At 42.9% G+C, this 23509-nt stretch overlaps 1 protein-coding gene across 8 annotated transcripts in view; it reads right to left on the bottom strand.

The window, feature by feature from the left end:
- Window positions 1-8629: 8629 nt before the first annotated feature.
- CPEB3 (cytoplasmic polyadenylation element binding protein 3) overlaps window positions 8630-23509 on the bottom strand; it is a 190827-nt gene continuing 175947 nt past the window's right edge. For all 8 annotated transcript variants that reach the window (XM_081823834.1, XM_081823832.1, XM_081823833.1 and 5 more), the window contains one exon: window positions 8630-14387. In XM_081823834.1, the coding sequence (XP_081679960.1) occupies window positions 14160-14387 (228 nt within the window). In that variant the 3' untranslated portion in view covers window positions 8630-14159. The remainder of the gene's footprint in view (window positions 14388-23509) is intronic.

The raw sequence follows: 23509 nt of genomic DNA, 5'->3' as shown, positions 1-23509 counted from the left end.
GATCCCAGGACCCTGAGATCATGACCTGAGCCGAAGGCAGATGCTTAACCATGTGAGCCACCCAGGCGCCCTAGAAGCTTCATTTTTTTATCTTTGAAAAAAAATTTTACAGAGCGCCTGGGTGGCTTAGATGGTTAAGCGTCTGCCTTCGGCTCAGGTCATGATCTCAGGGTCCTGGGATCGAGTCCCGCATCGGGCTCCTTGCTTGGCAGGGAGTCTGCTTCTCCCTCTCCCTCTGCTTCTCCCCACCATCATGCTCTCTGTCAAATGAATAAATAAAATCTTAAAAAAAAAAAACTTCTCTACTCCAAAGCCACTCACCAGAATCACCACTGTCAACAACAACAAAAGAAAGCTGTAGTAGTTATATTAATTTTAGACAAAGCCGACTTCACAACAAGGAATATTATCAGGGATAAAAAGGGGCATTACATAATGATAAAAGGATCAATTCTCCAAGAAGACATAACAATAACAGTTCTTAAGATGTATGTGCCTAAAACAGAGCATCCAAATATGTGAGGCAAAAACTGATGGAACTGCATGGAGAAATAGACAAATCCACTATCATAGTTGGAAGCATCAATACATCTCTATTGGTAATTGACAGATCCAGCAGGCAAAAAGCCAGAAAGGATATAGAGGTGGGGCGCCTAGCTGGGTCAGTCAGTAGAGCATGTGATTCTTGATCTCAGGGTTTCCCATGTTGGGGGTAGAGATTACTTAAAAATAAAATCATTAAAAAAAGAAAAGAAAAGAAAGGATATAGAAGAACAGAACAATACCCAACAGCAGAATATACATTATTTCTCAAGCTGACATGGAACACTGACCAAAATAGGCCACATTCTGGTCCATAACACATTCCTCAATAAACTCAACAGAAATCATTCAAAGTATGCTCTCCGACCACAGTGAGATTAAACTGGAAATTAACATAAAAATGCTGGAAAATCCCAAAATACTTGGAGATTGACAACACATTGAGAGGGAGGCAGAAGGGCAGAGGAAGAGAGAGAGAGAATCCCAAGCAGGCTCCATGCCCAGCACGGAGCCTGATGTGGGGCTTGATCTCCCACAAGCCTGAGATTATGACCTGAGCCAAAATCAAGAGTCAGATGCTCAACTGACTGAGCCACCCAGGCGCCCCAAGATGTTTATTTATTTAAGTAATTTCTACACCCAATATGGGACTCAAATTCATGACCCTGAGATCAAGGGCCACATACTCTACTTGACTGAGCCACCAAGGCACCCCTGAACAACACATTTTTAAATAACCATGGGTCAAAGAAGAAATTAAGAAAAATTAAAATATATTTTTTTGAAGATTTTATTTATTTTTTGACAGACGGCGAGAGAGGGAACACAAGCAGGGGGAGTGGGAGAGGGAGAAGCAGGCTCCCCGCTGAGCAGGGAGCCGGATGCGGGCTCGATCCCAGGACCCTGGGATCATGACCTGAGCCGAAGGCAGACGCTTAACGACTGAGCCACCCAGGCGCCCCTAAAATAATATTCTGAATTAAATGAAAATACAACATCAATTTGTGGGATGCAATGAAAGAAGCACATAGAGGAGAAATTTATAGCATTGAATGTGTACATTAGAAATGAAGAAAGATTTCAAACCAAAACCTAAGCTTCCACTTCAATAAACTATAGAAAGAAGAGTAATATTAAAAAGAAGAAGAAAGAAGAGTAATACAAACCTAATGCAAGCAGAAAAGTTAAAATTTGAGTAAAAAATCAGTGACACTGAAAACAGGAAAGTGATAGAGAAAAAAAAATCAATGAAACAAAAACTGCTGGTTCTTTGAAAAGATCAATAAAATTGATAAACCTTTGTCTAGCTAGAAAAAAAAAACAGAAAAAGAGAAAACATGAATTACTAATACTAGAACTGAAGGAGAGGCCGTAGAGGCCACCACCACTGAGCCCATGGACATTAAAAGGGTAATAAAGGATTGTGAACAACTCCATCCCCACAGATTTGATAATTTACATGAAACAGATCAATTCTTTGAAAAGTATAATCCACCAAAACTCACACAAGGAGAAATAGATACTCTGAATAGGCATATATATATTAAAGAAACTGAATCAATCATTAATAAGTTTCCAAAACAGAAAGCACCAGACCCAGATGGTTTCACTGATGAATTCTGCCAAACACTGAAGGATAAAATAATACTGATACTCTACAATGTCTTTTAGAAAATAAAAGCAGAATGAACACATCCCAACTCATTCTACAAGGAGAGCGTTATGCTCATAGCAGCCCAGATGAAGATATTACAAGAAAGGAGGGGCCCCTGCGTGGCTCAGTCAGTTAAGCCTCTAACTCTTGATTTTGGCTCAGGTCATGATCTCAGGGTTGTGAGATCGAGCCCCAAGATAGAGGCCCGCCTGGGGCTCAGTGCAGAGTCTGCTTATCCCTCTCTCTCTGCTCCTTCCCCGCCCCCCATCTCTCTCTCTCAAATAAATAAAATCTTTTAAAAAGATATTACAAGAAAGGAAAACTACAGATCAATATCTCTCATGCAGATGCAAAAATCTTCAAAATATTAGCAAATTGAATCTAACAATGTATATATATAGAATTATACACTATGACCAAGTGGGATTTATTGCAGGCATAAAAGGCTGACTCAGCATTCAAAAATCAATTAATATAATCCATTACATCAACAGGCTAAAGAAGAAAACTCATATGACTAATAGATGTAGAAAAAGCATTTGATAAAACCCAACACCCATTCATTATAAAAACTAGCAAACTAGGAATAGAGGGTACTTCAACTTGATAACAACTACCAAAAACGTACAGCTAACATCATACTTAATGCTAATCAACTAGATGTTTTCCCCTTAAAACTAGAAAGAAGGCAAGGATATCTCTCCTCTTACCACTCATTTCCTATTCAGTATTATACTGGAAGTCTAGTTAATACAATAAGAAAAGGACATAAAAGACCTATGGATTAGGAAGGAAGATAAACTATCTTCATTCACAGATGACATAGGGTTGTCTGTAGACAATCCCAAAGAATCAACAAACAAAAAACCCTCCTGGAGGTGATTATAGCAAGGTTGTAGGATACAGGGCTAAAAAGTTCATTGCTTTTGTATATACCAGCATTAACACCCCCAAAATGAAATGCTTAGGTGTAAATCTAAAAAGCATGTGTGGGGTGCCCGGGTGGCTCATTTGGTTGGGTGTCTGCCTTCAGCTCAGGTCATCATCTCAGGGTTGTGAGACTGAGCCCCGTGTCAGGCTCCATGCTCAGCGCAGAGTTGGCTTGGGACTGTTTCTCTCTGCGCCGCTGCCCCCCGCCCCGCCCCTCACCTTGCTTGCACACATGTGTGCACACACATGCACTTCTAAAATAAATCTTAAAAAAAAAGCCATGTGATTAAAAAAAGTCGAATTAGAAAATGGGCAAAAAGACATTTCACTGAAGATGACATAGAGATGACAAATATGCATATGCACATGAAGAGATGTTCAACATTATTAGCCATTAGGGAAATGCAAACTAAAAGCACAATGGGATATTATTGCACACCTAAGAGAATGGCTAAACTAAAAAGTAGTGACAAAACCAAATGCTGGAGAAGATACAGAATAACTGGATCACTTATACATTTTGGTCGATATGTAAAAAGGTACACCCACTTTTAGAAAACAATTTGGTAGTTTCCTTAAAAACTAAACATGAGGGGCACCTGGGTGGCTGAGTCTGTTAAGCATCTCCCTTCAGCTCGGGTCGTGATCTCAGGGTCCTGGGATGGAACCCCTCATCAGGCTCCCTGCTTGGGGGGGGGAGCCTGCTTCTCCCTCTCCCTCTCCCCCTGCACTCGCGCGCTCTCTCTCTCTCTCAAATAAATAAATAAAATCATAAAAAAAAAAGATATGAAAGGTCCTTTCTTTAAAAAAAATAAAAATAAAAATAAAAAAAACTAAACACAAAACTACCATATTACCTTGCAATTGTACTCCTGGGTTATCCCAGAGAAGCTGAACACATGCTCACACAAAAACCTGTACACGAATGTGAGTAGCAGCTTCATCTGTTATAGGCCCAAGCTAGACACAATCCAGATGTTCTTCAGCAGTAACTGGTTAGCAAACATGGTACATCCATACCATGGAATACTCCTTGGCAATCAAAAGGAACCAACTATTGATGCATACAACAACCAAGACGAATCTGTAGAGAATTATGCTGATTGAAAAAAGCCGACCAGGTTACATATCATATGAAATTGAGGTTTGGGGGATTGGGAAAGCAGGCCAGTCCGGAGGGGCAACTGTTAACAATGACCAATGGAATTCACATCGTAGTTACTGAGGAGTATGAAAAGCGGATTATAGGGAGGTTGCCTGCAAAGAATTCCATGTTGTCCACCAATCCGCTTTTACCTTTCTTTCACAGAGCCACTTTTTAAAAACATTCCATTGAACAGAAAAGTGCACAGATTACAGCATATAGCTCAGTGAATTCTCATCAACTGAACACACCTGTGTATTCAACACCCAGATCAAGAAAGTCAACAGCACCCCAAAAGTGGCCTTCATGCCCCCTTTCAGTAACTCCTGCACCCATTTGTATAAATGGAGTCCTGTGTTATGTACTTCTTTGTGTCTGGCTTATTTGGATCAACATTAAGTTTGTGAGATCCTTCTGTAATGTTGCACAAACTTGTGGATCTTCATTCTCCTACCTTGATGGAGTATTCCATTTGTGGATATACTGTAATGTATCCATTCTAATGTTGCAGGGCACGTGGATAACTTCCAGTTTGGGGCTATGTGAGTAATGCTATGATCATTTTTGTACATGTCTTTTGGGAACATGCTACATATTTCTGTTGGGCATATGAACGAAAAACCCGAGTCGTAGGATATATACACACTGAGCTCTTGTAAAACAGGTTTCTAGAATGGCTGCACCACTTTCCATTTCTACCAGGATTTATCTAGAGCCTCCCTAACACTTGGTATATGGGTATGGATTGGAATTGTATTTTGTTTTTTAAAAGATTGATGTATTTATTTTAGAGGTGGGGGAAAGGGCAGAGGGAGAGAGAGTCTTAAGCAGACTCCCTGCTGAGGACGGAGCCTGATGCGGGGCTCGATCTCATGACCCTGAAATCACGACCTGAGCTGAAACCAAGAGTCAGACGCTTAACTGACTGTGGCCCCAGGTGCCCCAATTGTGTTTTGGTTTTAAGAGATGAGTAATGAAATTGAGCAAAAGGGCCCTGTGTGTGAAAGAGGAGGCCAAGCACCCAAGATAGCTCCTCAGGTAGGGACCAAACCCAGAGAGTTCTTCTTCCATTCACCAAGTCTCATTGGTTTAGGCCTGCACTGAAGGGGACAAGCCGGAATGTTTCCAATATACTTAACAATTCAGCTCAAACCATCTTTTCATTATTATCATTGAGGTATAATTGACATACTTTAATTTCAGGTGTGCAACATAGTGATTCAACGTTTGTCTGTGTTGTGACATGGTTGCCACAGTGAGTCTCCTTACCCTCTGTCACCTTACGAAGTCAAGACAATATTACTGATTATTCCCCACACTGTACATGACTTCCTCACGACTTATTTCATAGCTGCAAGTTTGTACTTTTTGTCCCCTTCACTCATTTTCTGCCCCACCCGCCTTCCCCTCTTCCGTCCCGCAACCACCCATCGGTTCTCCGTATCTGTGAGTCTGGGTTTTGTTTTGCTCCGTTTTTAGATCCCACATATAAGAGAGATTACAGTTCAAACCATCTTTTTTTTTTTATTTTAAGATTTTTTAAAGATTTTTTATTTATTTATTTGAGAGAGAGAATGAGATAGAGAGCATGAGAGGGGGGAGGGTCAGAGAGAGAGGCAGACTCCCTGCTGAGCAGGGAGCCCGACGTGGGACTCGATCCCGGGACTCCAGGATCATGACCTGAGCCGAAGGCAGTCGCTTAACCAACTGAGCCACCCAGGCGCCCCAGTTCAAACCATCTTAACCAAAGATTTGACCAGTAACAACAAAGAAAATGACAAGACGTGGGCTGCCCCTGCGGGGCCAGAAGGAAATGCTGCGGTGAGTGGGTGCGCACGCGGCTCGGCCAAGTCCTCGTTCCCTGAGCCCCAACAATGCCCAGACTCAGACTACGGAACACCGTATCACGGCACAGACTAAGGGTGACTTTCTTATCGTGCTAGTGAGAGCTTTATTCCAGCCGTTTATCTGTGGGGGCCCCCGGGGAGGGGGTGTTCTTCACTGGCCCGGAAGAAGACGGGGAGGGCACTCGCACCTGCATAAACAAACTTCATCACCAACTTCGCCATTTCTTCTCCCGAAAACCCACTGTCTTTCCTAAAGAAACCATTTGAAGCCCTGTTCTCCCCCCTCGCTTTCTCCCATTAAGTTAGGTTCTAAACCCCACCTTTAGATTATTCATGTGCGTGAATTAATGTATTGAATATTCTCATTCACATGCATGAGAATAAGCTCTGTCTCCTCTATTAATTTGTCTTTCGTCAGTTAATTCGAAGGCTCTTAATCACGGAACCTCAAAGGGGGAGAGGAAAGGGTTTTCTTCTCACCAGCCCTGTGAATAGCAGTAGGACCCATCCACCGGGCTCCCTCACCCCATTTCCCCGAAAATTAACCTATTTAGCCCAGCCGTCCCAGTTAGACTAGGATTTTGAGAGGGCCCGAGTGACCTAAGGGTCTGGTGAGGAGCCACCCAAGTCCAATTTTAAAGCTGAGCGTCCGTCCGCGTTTGCGGGTGAGGAGTCCCCCAGCCTGCTGGGCTCAGCGCGGTGACGGTCTAGCGAGGGGACTGCTCCGACCCCTGGCCAAGCTCCGCGCGCCCGGGGCCGGGACCCCCGAGGTCCGGCCCTGCAAGGAACAGGCTCCCGCTCCCCCTCCACGCCAAGAGTTCGGACTGCAGAACGTTTTCTGCCAGGGGACAAATGTGGGGGTCCAAGTCAGCCCAGCATTCTCAAAGTAGGGTTCCATTTGTGGCTTAGTGCAGGAGGATATATTTTTAGAAAACCCAAAGTAAAAGGGTCCCGAAACGTAATATTCCTCCGCCCAGTTTAGAGGGGGCTGCAAGAGGGATCGAGAGCTCCAAACGTTAAGTGCCGCCGGACGGCGGGGCTCCGACTCCGGCCTCCCGCGTCGGCGCCGGGCTCCGGGGCACCCTGCTGGCCGCGCAGGCGGAGCCCGGCGACGCGAGCCGCCCCTCCGGGCGCACCCGGCTGGGTCAGCTTACCTGCGGGGCTGGGCGAGGGGCGAATGGGGGCCTCCTCGGGGGCGGGGCGGCCGTGGGAGCCGGATCTGGGTGCCGGCTGCAGGGCGGGAGAAGGCCTGCGGGAGCCCGCGCCCGCAGAGCGTGTGTGCAACCGGGCGCCCCTAGGCCGCGGCCTGAGCGGGGCCCGAGGGAGCCTGCGGACGCCCCCAGCGGCCCCCATCCCTTCCCGGAGCCGAGCACCCCGCGCCGCTCCGTCCGCCCTCGTCAGGGTGGGGCGGGGGGGCGGGCCCCGAGCCGCGGCTGGACTCCCCGAGGGCCCGGGCGCCCCCGCAAGGCCCTAGGACTTGGCGGACGGCCCCGGGAGCTTAAAAACACCCGCGCCAGACCCCACCCCAAACCAGTGAAACCGATCTCGGGGGTGGGCCACCCGCACCTGCAGTTTGTAAAAGCTCTCCAGGGGGTTCTTTCGTGCAGCGACCTGTGATCCATTTTCTAAAAGGATTAAACTTCTAGCGCGTCCAAAGTCGATACGGGATTTTAAAGACCCATTTTCTTTTTTTTTTTTTTTTTAAAGATTTATTTATTTGAGAGAAAGAGTGAGAGAGAGAGAGAGAGCACAGAGGGGGGAGCGGGAGAGGGAGAAGCAGACTCCCCGCTGAGCAGGTAGCCCGATGCGGGACTCGATCCTGGGACTCGATCCTGGGAGTCCAGGATCATGACCTGAGCCGAAGGCAGTCGCTTAACCAACTGAGCCACCCAGGCGCCCTAAAGACCCATTTTCTGAAATGATCAGAGAGTGTCTAGGGTAAAAAGTAAAACGAAAGGGGCGTACTTAGTTTTCATTGACTTTCTTGGTTTTGATTTTGAAAATTGGTTTCAAGTGCTGGCATGAAAACCTAACTGCCCCACTAAAAACCTTGCATTGAATACACGTGCATTGTGTCAACAAATACCTTCCTTTATCAAATACACTTGTGCTTTATAGTTGTCTTTTTTAAGTTTTCATTTATATATTTGAGAGCGAGAGAAAGAGATAGCGAGTGGAGAGGGAGAAGCAGGCTCCCGGCTGAGCAGGGAGCCCCATGCAGGACTTGATCCCAAGACCCTGAGATCATGACCTGAGCCAAAGGCAGAAGCTTAAACTTGACTGAGCCACCCAGGCATCCCTATACTTGTGGTTTAAAAAAAAAAAAAAAAGTAGAAGAAAGAACAAGTGTTGCATCAGAGAAAAGGTGAATTTTGCTGTACTTCATCTGCCATCATATGTCCCCCCTCCCAAAAAGGCGAATCAAGCAAATCTGAATGTGCAAATGTTCCCAGATGCAATCCGCATACTCCAAGCTATTCCCTAGCAAATGTAAAGGATGACAAGTGTCAGTACTTCATACAACTATATTTAATAAGTTGTTATTACAGAAAAAAATGAAGTCCAAACTACAAAGTTTAAGCAGTTGTAAGCAATAGCTGCATTGAGCTCCATGTGTAGTCACAGTACTGCAGTTCCATACAAGCAATATTAGTCCAAGCCCCAAAGGCGGAAGCTGAGTAAGGGTTACTAGCAAAAACAATCTAAGAGAACAGGTAATAAAAGATACAATACATTTAAAATTAGTTGTTAGTTGAAAAACAAATACAGAGATCTTAGCTGTGAACACTCTAAAAGTTATGTCCATTATTTTGACAGCAAAAATACAAATACCTAATACTTTATACCCCAACAGAACTATATCCAGAAAAGAAAGCGAGAAGTTATCCTGTATTAGCACCCGAGTTTTCTACTTGTTGCCATTAAACTGCATCATACAAATTTGAACATCCCTAAATCACATATCCACTTCTTGACCCATTTTGGGGTATAAAGTCAACAGCATTAATTATAAAATACTCTGTGGTAAAATGGAACACTATTGCAGCTGAGATAGAGAAGTTTGGTTATTATAAAAAAAAAAAACAGAAAATGTTAACTGACATACCATACAAACTGGTGAAAAAGCAACAACCCATACAAATAAGCCACTTTTAACAAAAAGATACTTTTTTTTTTCACTAATCTGTGACTAATCTTTCACTCAAACCTTGCAAGTAGAGATGTCACAATACTCAAATATTTAGGTAGGAGCTTTACCCAGTTAAATGCCATTTTGTTGCTAATATAATAGATAAAATGAAAACTAGCAGTTACTTGCTACTTGCATAAATGCAGTACACTGCATTAGCCCATGCCTCACGAACAAGCTATAAAACACAAGAAATAGGCAGAAATCTAAGCATAATCTTGATACCACTAAGCAAGAATTTTCCAATTTCTTTTCTTCTGTTCCTAATCACTTATTTGTAGTTAATGTAAAATTCCAACCAGTAGTACCCAATTTGAGTTAAAATTTTACATCACGACTTGATCTAATCTATATATTATTTACAAAACTGAATACATAGAGCATACCCAGGAGCCAACTCTGGACACACGTTTCTCCAAGTTACTGATAACCTCACCTCCGCAGCAATGGAGCTGGAAGGGGGCCGTCAAGGACTAGTAGAAACACACCATCTATCTAGAGCAAGTCATTGAATGTTCTGTTTACGCAACACCAGTTTTGCAGTCGTAGGTGTTTTGAGTTTGTTTTCGTTTGAGGTGCCAGTACAGGGACTCACTGCCCTAACAGCATGGCTTCAAGGTGAGCTGGGTGTTGGAAAAGCAGCAGGAGGGCAGACAGATCATGCTCGGAGTGGCCAGAGGTTGCCACAAAGAGGGACAAACAAGGGGCACCATAACAGGGGTGGGGGGGTGGTGGGGGGTGGTGGAGGAAGACCAAGTCTGAGACTGTCCATATACAGTGGTGATGTCCGAGCATGCTTCCTCTGCACGCCACCCGCGCCAGACGGGAGGGAAGTCAGGAGGGACACCGCGATCCCAGCCTCACTACAGAGAAGGTGGCGTCCACCTGGCAGCGTCCCTCTGTTCTTGGACGTCACCACTGTAAATGCAAGGGGAAGATCTGGCCTGGGCGAAAGGCTCCGTCTCACACATGGACAGCAGTTGGTGGCAGATTCTCTCTCTCTCACACACATGCACGCACACACACAGGACATAATGAAGAGTTAGAGGGGAAAAACAGTGAATCATTCTGTTGACCTAGCCGGGTTTTCAACCTGGTGGTATTTCGGTGGGGGTGACTCCATTATCAGGGCCCCAGATCTGGCTGCACCTGGTGTTGTATAAACCCACTGTGACATCCCTAGAGAACTGTACTGTGACATCCCTAGTCTTACACTAAACCACTGTAATAAAGGAAAAGGCTTGTCAAAATCTCACATGTTCTGCTCATTCTGTCATTTTATTACCCAATTATCCATTTTCCAATCACTTTACATAACCAACCATGTTCATCGTTGTCACACTATTGTAAACCACATCAGCAAGTTAATACATAAAGCTTTGCATTTCAAAAAACTAGACACTTTAGTAACAATATTACAAAGGTTTTAGCTTCAAAAATAACTGAAAATGAAAAAAATAAACTTTTAAAGAATTAGCATCATAAAATTAATTTATTCCAAGTAAAAATACAAAATAATATTATGACATTGACCAGATATGAAAGTCCCTCCCAGAAACAACTCTATTAATGATTGAGAAAGCACTCCTTAAAGAAAATACGAAATAAAATGAAAAATATGTAAATATGTTTAATTTTTTTCTTAGCAAAAAATCTTTCTAAAAATAACAATGAAAATTTGTCTCAGTACAAAGGCTACATTACTATTGAAAAAATACCAGCATGAAGAAAAGGTACATATTTGACAGTAGAAAAATGATTTCAGTGAATCACAATGTCTAAAGTTTGCAATGAAAATAAATCTGCAATAAAGATTTATGCCTTTTTTCTTTTCTTTTTTTTTTTCTATTTTTTATACAAACAGTACAAACAGTATTGCACATAACAACAAATAGTCGAGGTTAGGTTTTAGCCTTCAAAAAATCGACTAGTTCAAGTGTCACATCAAGGAAAGGCCACAACAGGACCTGTGATACCCAGGGGCTTCCCAGTCAAGTTGCAGGTCAGAACACCTCTTGTGTTTTAAAAAATAATTTTTTTGAAGGACCCTCTCTTTTAATATAACATTAACAACTTGGGGGCACATTTATTTACAAAACAAAAGGGAACATGTTATAATTTAATAAACTAAAAAAGTTCTCTTTAAAAAAATACAAACAGAAGAACTCTTTCACAATCCTGGTCAGTCGTGCACAATCAACGCTTGATTATAAATATACAAATGAAGGGAAAGTAGTTTCCACCATCTATCCATAACTTTCAGCACCAAAGGGAGTTTATTCTTTGTAACCTATTCTTCATGACAATGGTTTTCACCTCCACATCAGCTTCCCGCTGTACAAGCTTCCAGCTTTTTTTTTTTTTAATCTCAGTGTTGTTTTAGTACATGAAAGAGGGGTGCTTCTTCAAAAAGTTTTGCTTCTTTCACATAATTAGGTAGATTTCTGTAGGTTAGATATGATCTTTAATATTATAGTTATAAAGCTCTAACTTCATTTTCAAAAAACACAAATAAGCATGAAAAAAATAAAGTTACCCATCTGTTAAATCATTTTTTCTTGCAGAATTAAATTAATATATATTTTTCTGAATAAACTTACTTAGAAAATATCATTTTCTTTCCTATATTTCAAAATTGAGGTATTGCAAAAGATCATGTCAGTCAGAAAGCATGCCTTTTTCCTTAAAAACAAACAAACAAAAAAATCTTCAGCCAACTTTTGAAAACTGTCTAGAATACAAAAAGTAGTAGTGCATAACAAAATTTCTTGTACAGATGAAAAAAACCACAAACATAGAAAAAAAACAAACAGAAAACCACAGCTGGGCTGGAAAAACGCAATTATTACCAAAAAGCCCAGAGGTAACCTCAAAAGGGGAGAAGTCTAATAAGCATTTTTAATCCAGTAAAAAACTATTTTGTTTTTTCCTTTTTGAAAACAAACTATAGTTTGAGAGCTGGTAATTGCAACTAAACATTGGAGAAACAAAACAAAACAAAACAAAACAAAAACAAGCAGTCTTAACTTAAGAGACAGGACAAGGACATCACAGCACATAAAACACAGCGACTTAAATCTATTCTGCAGTGTCATATCCAGTCAGATTGTCCCCAGAATTCCAAAACATAGGAAGAAGATTAAAAAAAAAAAAAAGATTTACATAGTCTCACAATCATTGTGTGTGTTTATATATTACTATCTGCAGCCCAAGAGTGAATGCTAAAAAAATGTCCATGGTAGTTCTAACAGGTCTTATTTCTATTCAAGCTTTACAGGATAAATCCAGGGAATTAAGTAATTAAATTTCTCACCCAGACAACCAGCCCTGCCCAGGCCATCTTGTTTTGGACAGACATTTCTTTAGCATCACCGCCACGCAACTTTCTTAAAATGTGCCTAGTTTGTCAATCTGACAACTTATCTCTATATACTGTATATATTCCTAGTGTTTGTAAGCTAAGATGAGCTCTTTGGTTTTCTGGACAAGGTCTGAAGCTATGTAAATGGTGCAAGCACTAGGAGATTGTAACTAAGAGCTCATGTGTTAGTTAATAATATACCAGTTATGAACTGTCAAGTTCGTTAATGTCTGACACAGAGGCTTTAAACAGTTAAGTTTGATCACAGTTAGACATAATCACTTTACTATATAAAATAAATTGCACAATATATAACAGAGCACCGCAAAGTACTTCATCTACCATCCACAAATTTGCTTTAAGAATATCCTACACCTAGGTTTTATATTGGTTGTAATATAGGTCATTCTGTTATGGGCTCTTCCTAATTTCAGAAGCATTCCATTTATTGAGGCATGCCTTCCTCCAGTCAATTACCAATTCTTTGAGTGAAAAAAAAACTCTTTTAAAAAAATCAGTTATTTTATAGCTTATATAGATTCTTAATTTGTGCATTGTGGGAAGGTTTTATACTAGACATTGGATATAAAATTTATTGCATGCAGCAACCTGATTAAGTAAACATGCAGTCAGAAATAGTGACCTTCCGTTGAAGCTTTCTGTTGTCTATTCTGATCTCCTTTCGGCAGCTGATTCTATCCCTAAATCACAAACGTGTGTTGTTGGGTTTCTTTAAATTGATACCTTAGCCTGAAGAGAGTATTATGGTATTAATAATACCATCTTAATAGCAGCAAAAGCTATTGCAGCATAAATTTACATAACACTAAAAGATCTAACCAAAATCCTCAGCAAAACAAAAATCAAACATGAAGGAAAAATAAAGATTCAGCTTATGAGGTATCCTTACATGTCAAAATAGAAAACTAAAGGCCTATTTTCATTAAGGGTTACCCTTACTCTAAATGACCCCAACTAATGATCGCTGAACTGTTGTGAAGTTTTTGCTACATCTGCCACCTACTCACGAGTATTACCTTTGGTAAGTCTTCTCCTAGGGGCAACTCTCTAAGTTTCTGAAAATAAGTGCATGCTCCAGTTCAAAAACAATCAGAACAACAACAACAACAACAACAACAACACAACAACAACAAACAAAAAAAAAATCACAGACATCAACCTGATGGCCGCTGATGAGAATGGCAGTCTACGAGTGACAAATCAGGTGTAAGAAATTAAGGTACCAAGCAGACAAAGGTGTGAATCAAAGTGCAAATCAGTACCGTTATACACTCTGCAATTTTGCATTATACTGGACACTGAGTTCAGTAATATGACTGTAAATAATAGTAATAAAAAGACCCATTTCTTCTTTAAAAATCGAGAACGAATGCACAGATTTCCAGAACACTGTAAGCCCTGAGGCAGTGCCCTCTCTTTTTCCCTCCTTGTTATCTACTCCAGTACTTGTGGCTGGGTCTGCCCTGGGCTCAGCTCCAGCGGAACGGGACGTGCCGAGGGCGGTCGCCTCCCTCCTTCACCAGCGGTTTGTGGAACTCCCGCCCGGCGCGGGAATGTATGCTCGCCCAGCAGTATTCGCAGTAATACTGCAGACAGGTGACGTTGGCACAGAAGAACGGGGCAAACTTCCCACCACAGCGCGTGCCCTGGCACTCATCACACATCTGATCATCCAGCACATATGGCTTCACTTCCACCTGGACCCAAAGAGGAAAGACAGGAAAACATGCTTAGCAAGGCTTCCTCAGTTTCTTCCTTTGAGGGTTTACAGTACAGCTTAACGACGGGTGTCGGGCAGACAAAGGTGTGAGTCAAAGTGCAAATCGGGGCTTTGGAATCGCTCCATTTACAGGTGCTGCGATCACAGGCAAATTCTTAACCTCCCTCTGTGCTTCTGTTCGCTCTGTGTGTCTGTAAAGTGCATGTAATTTATACACAGATGTGCACACATATTTGTGTATCTGTAAAATGGGAACAACAATGTCCGCCTCCAAGGGTGCTGGTGAGGATTAAGAGAGGTGGTGTGTGTAAAAGCACCTGAGTGGAATCCTGAAGGCCAGGCAGCACCTGGCCATGCGGGGTGAGAGAGCGCGGTCAGGGAGAGGAACCAGCTGGGACAAAGCCCGCAAGCAGGCCAAGGCAGGGCACGTAGCTGGGGAATGGCGTGGCGTGAGCCAGGCCGGAGGGGAAGAGTCACGGGGCCGGCCAGACAGGCTGAGACGTGATACCACAGTGAGGCTCTGGGTCTCCGTGTTTCAGTGACAAGGCTTCCAAAAGTCTATCATCCCAGGGCCCTGTCCAGAGGACTAGACGGGAAAGCCAAGGGGGCTAGTGAAGTGCTAAGCTATTATAAAAATTGAGACTTTCTTATTTTTTGGACTTTACTGCCTTAATCTCCCCCCATAACTGGAAGCTTCACTAGAGGAGAGCTTTTCCTCACAGCCCTTCAGGGGGCATTTCATAATTGAAACGAAGCAATGCTGTGTATGTGGAAATCAAAAGCAGGAAGAACAGAGTTACCAGAGTTTTCCCCATGTCCCCTTCCTAGAACCTCACAAAAGGTACATCATTCATGTTTTCATCTCGAATGTTAGAAATTAGCATCAGGGTGGCAAGTCTGTGATCAGGCCCCTTCCCACGCAGCCCTCCAGAGCCATTCTGGGGAAAGGCAACCACTGTGGCTATAGAGACAAGGACCCAGGGCTTTTTGACAGGAGCTAACTGCCTGGTGATTCAAACTGCCTCGGTGTGGCCGGGAGGGCCTGGCAGTGCATTGAGGCAGGGTACAGGAGAGGGGAAGCAGGGGGGACAGCATGCGGGGAGCATGAAAGGGGGCCTACCTAGGGTCAGACACTCCACTTTCCTGGCTCCCCCCCTCCGCCGCCTTTGGAAGGCCCCTCTGCTGGCCTCCTCTGGAGTTCTGTCTCTAGCCATGACTCCAGTCCACAGGACCGTCGGCCAGCCAGATACTCTGGCTTGGAAGACCCACCCAAGAAGACCTGTATCAGCTTTTGGATACCCAGGGGTAAAGGTCTTTACTCTGGCTCTAGTTCCTTTCTTCCAATTTCCCTCTCCTCAGCCTTACAAGTTAGTGAATGGGCTTCAAAAGAATCTCTTGCATTGATCTCTGCATCATAACTAGAACTGTAGTGGCTCTGGGGTCGCCTGCCTGGGTTCAAATCTAGGCCATTCTGAGTCTGTGTCCTCATCTGTGCACTGGGGGAGAAGAAGAATTCATACTTGACAGAGCTCCTAGGAGGATTAAATGAGTCAACGAGCATAAAGCCGAGGAACGGGCCTGGCCCAGCCTAAGCACGAAGCATGGTTCAGATTCCTGCTGCGTCCCCTCTAGTCCAGGCCGTCCCAGCTCGACCGGGTGTGTTCAGCACTGCCGACCTCCACACTGACCACCAAGCTCCAGGCCTTCCCTGGCTCATTCTCCCATGAACATGCTGACATTTCAATTCATCTACTCCTGCGGTGTTCCTCTCCTGGTCACAAGCCATTCCAATTCTCTGCTGCCCATAGGAGTAAGCCCTGCTGCCTCAGTCTGACAGGGTGCTCCCCGTCTCCCACAACTCAGACACAAGCCAGAGGCTGCACCATCTGCCCCAGGCTCCCCAGCGGGGCCCCAACTCACACTCTACCTGGCTCCCACCTTTACTTACACTTTCTTCCCACCTTCAATGCTCAGCCCACTCAGTTTTATGTACCCAATGAGGCCAGGTCTTTCTTTTCTTTTTAACATAAAATTAACAATTTTAAAGGGACCATTCAGTGCCATTTAATTCATTCACAGCGCTGGACAACCACCACCTCTATCTGGTCCCCAAACAGTTTCATCCCCCAAAGGAGACCCTGTACCTACTAAGAAGTTATCCCCCCTCCCCAACCCGTTAATGGCCAGCCCGCCTTCTGTCCCTACGGATTTAGCTAGTCTAGATATTCTGAATGAACGGCATCTCAGTATGTGACCTTTTGTGTCTGATTCTTTCACTTATCGTCATCCTATGTTGTTCAATCCACGCTCTAGCCTGCAGCAGTATTTCATTCCTTTTTATGACTGAATAATATTCCATTATATATATGTGTGTGTGTGTGTGAGAGAGAGACAGACAGACAGACACATTTTGTCTATCCATTCATTCATTGATGGACACTGGGTGGTTTCCACCTTTTGGCTACTGTGAATGGTGCTGCTATGAACATATATGTACATATATTTGTTTGATTACCGGTTTTCAATTCTTTTGAGTATATACCTAGAAGGTATATACTCAAGAATTGCATATGGCAATTTTGTGTTTATTTGAGGAACTGCCAAATTATTTTCCATAGAGGCTGTACCATTTTACACTCCCACGAGCAAAGTCGCAGGGTTCCAATTTCTCTACATACTCATCAACACTTGCTGCTTTCCATTTTGTGACCTGCCATCCTAGTAGGTGTGAAGAGGTATTTCACTGTGGCTTGATTTGCATTTCTCTACTGACTAATGACATTGAGCATTTTTCATGTGCTTGCTGGCCACGTGTAGATCTTTGGAAAAAGGTCTATTCAATATGAATGTATTAAGTGCTCTGGATTGTTCACTTTATTTTTTTTTTTTAAGATTTTATTTATTTATTTTTGACAGAGAGAGACACAGCGAGAGAGGGAACACAAGCAGTGGGAGTGGGAGAGGGAGAACAGGCTTCCTGTGGAGCAGGGAGCCCGAGGTGGGGCTGGACCCAAGGACCCTGGGATCATGACCTGAGCCGAAGGCAGATGCTTAATGACTGAGCCATCCAGGTGCCCCTGGATTGTTCACTTTAAAATGGTTAATTTTTTATGACTTTAACCTCAATTAAAAAAAATAATTTAAGCTCTTAAAAAAACTAGAGGGAGAAAAACCCACATAACTAATGTTCTATTATATTATCATTTTTATACCTAAACATAAGTAACTTTTTTTTCAAAGATTTTATTTATTTATTTGAGAGAGAGAGAGAGAAAGCACAGAAGGAGAGGGAGAGGGGGAGGGAGAATCAGACTCCCCACTGAGCAGGGAGCCCGACGATGTGGGGCTCAATCCCAGGACCTCGGGATCATGACCTGAGCTGGAGGCAGACGCTTAACTGACTGAGCCGCCCAGGCGCCCTTAAACATAAGTAACTTAAAAAAAAAAATTACCAAAAAGTCTCTCTGTGCTAAATTTGAATCTCCTTCATTGCTCTTTTCGTATTTGTATGTATTATAAATGGCTATTGCTGTTCTTGAAGTGAACAATCCCCTGCCCACTTTTAAATTCTTTTTGTTGTTGAGTTGTAAGAGTTCTTTATATATGCTAGATACTAGACTTCCATCAGACATATGATTTGCAAATATTTTCTAATTGTTTTACTTTGTTGACAAGGTCCTTTGATGCACAAATGTTTAATTTTGATGAAGTCGAATTTATCTATTTTTTCTTTTGTTGCTCCTCCTTTTGATGTCATATCTAAGAATCCACTATCAAGGGACGCCTGGGTGGCTCAGATGGTTAAGTGTCTGCCTTCGGCTTGGGTCATGATCCCGGGGTCCTGGGATCGAGCCCCACATCGGGCTCCCTGCTCAGCGGGAAGCCTGATTCTCCCTCTCCCTCTACTGTTCCCCCTACTTGTGCTGTCTTGCTCTCTCTGTCAAATAAATAAATAAAATCTTAAAAAAAAAAAAAAAGAATCCACTACCAAACCCAAGGTCATAAAGATTTACCTGTTTTCTTTCAAGAGTCTTATGGTTTTAGCTCCTGTATTTAGGTTTTTAATTAATGTTGTATATAGTGTGAGGCAGGGGTCCAACTTCATTCTTTTGCATGTGGATACCCAGTTACCCCAGCACCATTTGTTGAAGAGAATTGTTCTTTACCCATTGAATGGCAACCTCATCAAAAGGCATAGCCTTCCTTAACTACTCAGTCCCACAGGGATCTAGTCCTTCTTCCTTTGAGCTTAATACTCCATGCCACTCCTCTGGCATTTCCTATCTATAGTCCTTCCTTGGTCAGCATCTCTCCTGAGCTTCAAGCAACTTGATGACAGAGTCCTGGAGTAAGACAGGACAGTGGCTGGTCCAGAGAAGAAGGTGGTCTTCAGAGATTGTGGACTCCTGGGGGAATGGAGCTATTGGCTTATGGGAGTGTATCAACTTGGCTTGATCTCCTTGCATCTGAAAGCCAGGAAAGAGTCAAAATGGTGGAACGACCCCCTCCGCCCTGAAGCTAGAGGACTACTGGTAGACGCAGGGCCTCCAAGGAGCTGCTTTTCCACCACCAGTCTATGAGCTGAAGACCACTTTGCTTCTACCACCAGGCAGATGCCTATACTCAGGGTGCTCCAGCAACCAGATCTGAGCCTCGATAAGCCTAGATCGGAGAGAGAAGTGGTCTGTACAAACAGAATTCACATTCAGCAAAAGAAAGCTGCTGGAAGAGAAAGACAATAGCCATTTATAACACATACAAATATAAAAAGAGCATGTAAGGAGATTCAAGTCTAACACAAAGGAGACACTCTGGTAATATATTGTTTCAGGTGTAAACAAGGTATTGTGGTTATATGGGCTTTTCTTTCCTCTGCCTTTTTTTTTTAGAGCTTAATTTTTAAAAAGATTTTATTTATTTATTTATTTAGTTGTGAGAGAGAGAGAGAACAGGAACAGAGGGGAGGGGGAGGGAAAAGCAGACTCCCCGCTGAGCAGGGACCCCCGCACAGCTCGGTCCCAGGACCCTGGGATCATGACCTGAACTGAAGGCAGATGCTTAACTGACCGAGCCACCCAAGCGTCCCTTAAATTAATTTTTTTAATTGAGGTTAGAGTCATAAAAAATTAACCATTTTATTTTATTTACTTTTTTAAAGATTTGAGAGATAGGGATAGAAAGAGAGAAAGGAGGGGTCAGAGGGAGAGGGAAAGAAATCCTCAAGCAGACTCCCTGCCGAGCACAGAGCCTGACATGGGGCTCGACCTCACAACCCTGAGATCATGACCTGAGCCAAAATCAAGAGTCAGACGCCTAACCAACTGAGCCACCCAGGCACCCTTGAGAGTTTCGTAAAGGCACTCCCAAACCATTTGTAATTTTCGCCGTACCTTAATGCTATCTACGGTTACGTGATGTTTTACTTGACTATCCAGGTTAATTCTGTTTTTCCCAAAACACAGACATGTAGCTATTAAAATAAAAATGGGTTTCTCTGTTATCAATAAACTGTAACACATGGAGACACTAACCTACTGGGATCATATTACTGATCTACACTTCCATTATTAAAGTCCAAATACTACAGAGTGCTATGCAAAGCCAGTCATATCATGCAATAGACCTGCTTTAAAGGGATTTGCAGGTACAGGAGATGAAAACTTCCTAGAGAGACATCTGGATTCATACCACACACCTAAAGGAGATGACCATGCCCAAGGATGCTGACAAATATGTGGAACTTATTGCTGAACTGTGATACCCCTTAAGGATAAGAAGGACTGATGTGGATAAGCAGCTGTAAGCTGGATAAAGGGAATAATATATTTAGAATGATATAAACAAAGAGAAAGCCATATCTGAACAAACTGTTCTCAATGTGACACTGTTTTGTATCTAACAAGCTAGAGAAAATATTTCTGTCTGCAGTTTTTTTTTTATATCAGTCAACAAAATGACCTCCCAATGTAATTAAAGCAATGACCAAACAGCTCTTGGTGGCAGAGGGGAGATACCTAGGGAGAACATAAACTATTCACAGATCCAGAATTCCCTCTCCTTGGGCCTGAAAGGTTATAGAAAAGAGAAGGGGGGCATTAGTCAAGGTTACAGCTCAGTTTGAATGATGTGCTAAATGTCCTATTAAGGACAGCTAAAGAATGGTCCCTGCTGTAGTCTGCCCCGTGGTGACAGGAACCACCAAATTAAGTCTGCCAGATACCCAGCCACCCCAAGGCAGGTAAGGCATGCTCACCGGGGGCTGGAAGTTGAATAGAAGCAAAGATTTTAGATAATGGAGTCAGAGTGGACAAATTGGAGAAAGAGGCCAAGAGGTATAATTTAATAGGGATAAATGAAGAAGCTTGCTCAGAAGTCAGGTAGGCCATTTCTTATCATCTGGAACAACATGCTTCCTGGAAAAACCATTTTATTTGGTGTACTAAAGCTTTTAAACATGATGTGCTCCTAATCTCCTTGGCATGTGTCACAGAGTACATCTATCCACGCCTAAAAACCACAGTAACCTCATTAACATTCCCACCGAACACGGTGTCTTTACAGTTGCTAACGCAGGTCCTCTACCAGCAGCCAGTACAAAGATTGTTTAGACATAAATTTTTAGTTTTTCAATGGACCATGAGCTGGAATCCTGCTGTTTAGAAAGCAGATGACAGATGCCTAGGCAATTAAAGCAGTGATGTGAAAATGGCTTTTCCTTAGCAACAAAGTTATCCACAACCTTCCAGATATAGCAAATTCACAGTTATTAATTTTAGAAGCAATCTGGGGTAGATTAAAAAAATCATACGGGAAATGGTTTGAATTTTCTTTTTACCTTTCAAAGGATGGGACTTAACTATTTCTCATATTCTCAAGTGTGAGGGGAAGAAAGGTTTTAAAATCATCCTTGTGCCTTTCCCACAGTTCAGAGCGTGCTTATGTTGACACCTTTGCCGTATGTTTCTAGAGGGCGGAGAGATCTGTGAGTGCTCTGTTTCACGAAACAAAGGAGGACCAGCTGACAGTATCCCACGCAACCCATAGATTCACCCCCTAGTCTAGTTTTCTTCCATGCTGCTTGGGAATGGGGTTGGGGGTGAGGATATGAACCAGCTCCAAATCATGTTCTAGCAGCAGAAGAGTGTATCATGTGGAGAACAAAGGGTAAGAAAATCATTACAAATCTGTGAAATGCATAACTGATGCCACGGCATCACCACCCTCCCAGAACGCAGAAATGCAGAGCGCCCTGGTTCTTTCCATTCACTGGCTATGTCATGGTCTTGCAGGCCCAGTTTCTCCTACCCCATGAGAGGTGTGCACTAGCTTTTCCAAGTGAGAATCAGAACTCACCAACAAACAGCTAACTGACTAATACTTTTGGACTTCTGGGGTTAAAGAACTTAGGGGTGCCTGGGGGGCTCAGTCTTTGGGCGTCTGCCTTCGACTCAGGTCATGATCTCAGGGTCCTGGGATCGAGCCCTGCATCAGGATCCCTGCTCAGTGGGAAGCCTGCCTCTCCCCTTCCTACTCCCCCTGCTTGTGTCCCCTCTCTTGCTGTCTCTCTCCCTGTCAAAAAATAAATTAAAAATCTTAAAAAAAAAAAAAAACTCGAATGTCCTACTGAGATAATTACTTAGATAAATGGGGGTGATCCTTTTCCCATTAGTATTTTCACAAACAGCCTCTATGCTCAAATATAAGCAGGAAAGAACAACATTTGATCATTCTAAAGAGTCTTCATATTAAGAATTATCCCAATTCCAAGAGAAAAGACATAAAAAGAGATAACAGGACAGGAGAGATCAAAGGTCAAGACTAGGAAGGAGAGACAAGACAAAAAGGTTCCATACTCTTCAGAGAAGACAGCTTTCTTTAGATGACGCAAACTGTATTTAAAAAACTATTTCTGTCAAAGGCTCTGAGAGCCCCAGAGCTTCAAAAATAAGCCCTGGAAGGATTAGTTCAGACGACACTTGAACTCACTTCTGGGTGCTGCTTCCTCTCAAAGGGTCATATCAAACATAGCTCTAGCTACAGCTGGCAGTTTTCAAGCCAGACCCAGCAGGGGCCAAGAGCAGAGGCAGAATCAAGGCTGGGATGTCGGAGCCCCAGGCTAAGGCTGGGGGCAGAACTAGTCTGAGAACCCCCACGCCCTTCGCTACTGAGTCATCGCATATATGGCAGCTGTGGCTGAGGGCAAAGTGTAGTGTCATCAGCATTTCTGTTCGTGTGGCTACTGGGTCAGATTAATCTTCATGCAGGCTAAAAATATTAAAGCCTTTGATAGTCTGTAGCTAAAATTCAGGCCCAACATGTTTCTAGGGAAGAGAGAAAAAAAGATTAAATATGTGAAGTACCTGAAGTGCTTGCAAAGGAAGGTGCAATGGATAACATCTCCTTAAATAAAAAATGGGTTATTCTGAAGTATGCTATTCAAAGCCAATATTAAGTGCTATGGCTTAGCTATCACAATGTTCCTTAAATAAAAGTATCAGAAAGCCCCAAATTAGCTGACTGAAAGGCAGTCTCTCTGGTCCTCTGTGTTCAACTAAAACAAAACAGTCAAGGGAACGTTATTTGTCAGTGGTATATTGATATCAAAACTACTGATTTCCCTTCTTACATAGATAGAGACTGGTATGTTAGAGACACTAGATAATCTCAAGTAAAGTAATCAAAAGACAAAGGACTATAAATACTCAAGGGAAATCTCGAACACACCTTCAATGTCCCACCACCAGCATGGCCATGCCATTGTTCTTCCCCTGCCTCACCCCAACTCTCTGTAGACAGAAAATATATGCCCAGCAATCCCACTTCTGGCTATTTATTCAAAAGAATCGGAATCAGGCCCACGTCCACTGCAGCATTATTCACAACAGCCAAGATGTGGAAGCAACGTAAGTGTCCACAGAACAATTAATGGATAAAGAAAATGTGCTATATCAACAGACAATGGGATATCATTCAGTCTTAAAAAAAGGAGATCCTGACACCCACAACAACATGGATGAACCTTAAGGACATTATACCAAGTGAAATAAGTCAAACACAGAAGGACGAATGCTGCATGAATCCATCTTGTGCCATAAGCAT

This window comes from Leptonychotes weddellii, chromosome 6 (genome assembly GCF_054177405.1).
Source record: "Leptonychotes weddellii isolate Sample4059 chromosome 6, ASM5417740v2, whole genome shotgun sequence".
NCBI lineage: Eukaryota > Metazoa > Chordata > Mammalia > Carnivora > Phocidae > Leptonychotes > Leptonychotes weddellii.
The sequence above is the reverse complement of the archived record's forward strand: the minus strand, read 5'-3'. Positions and strand labels throughout refer to the sequence as shown.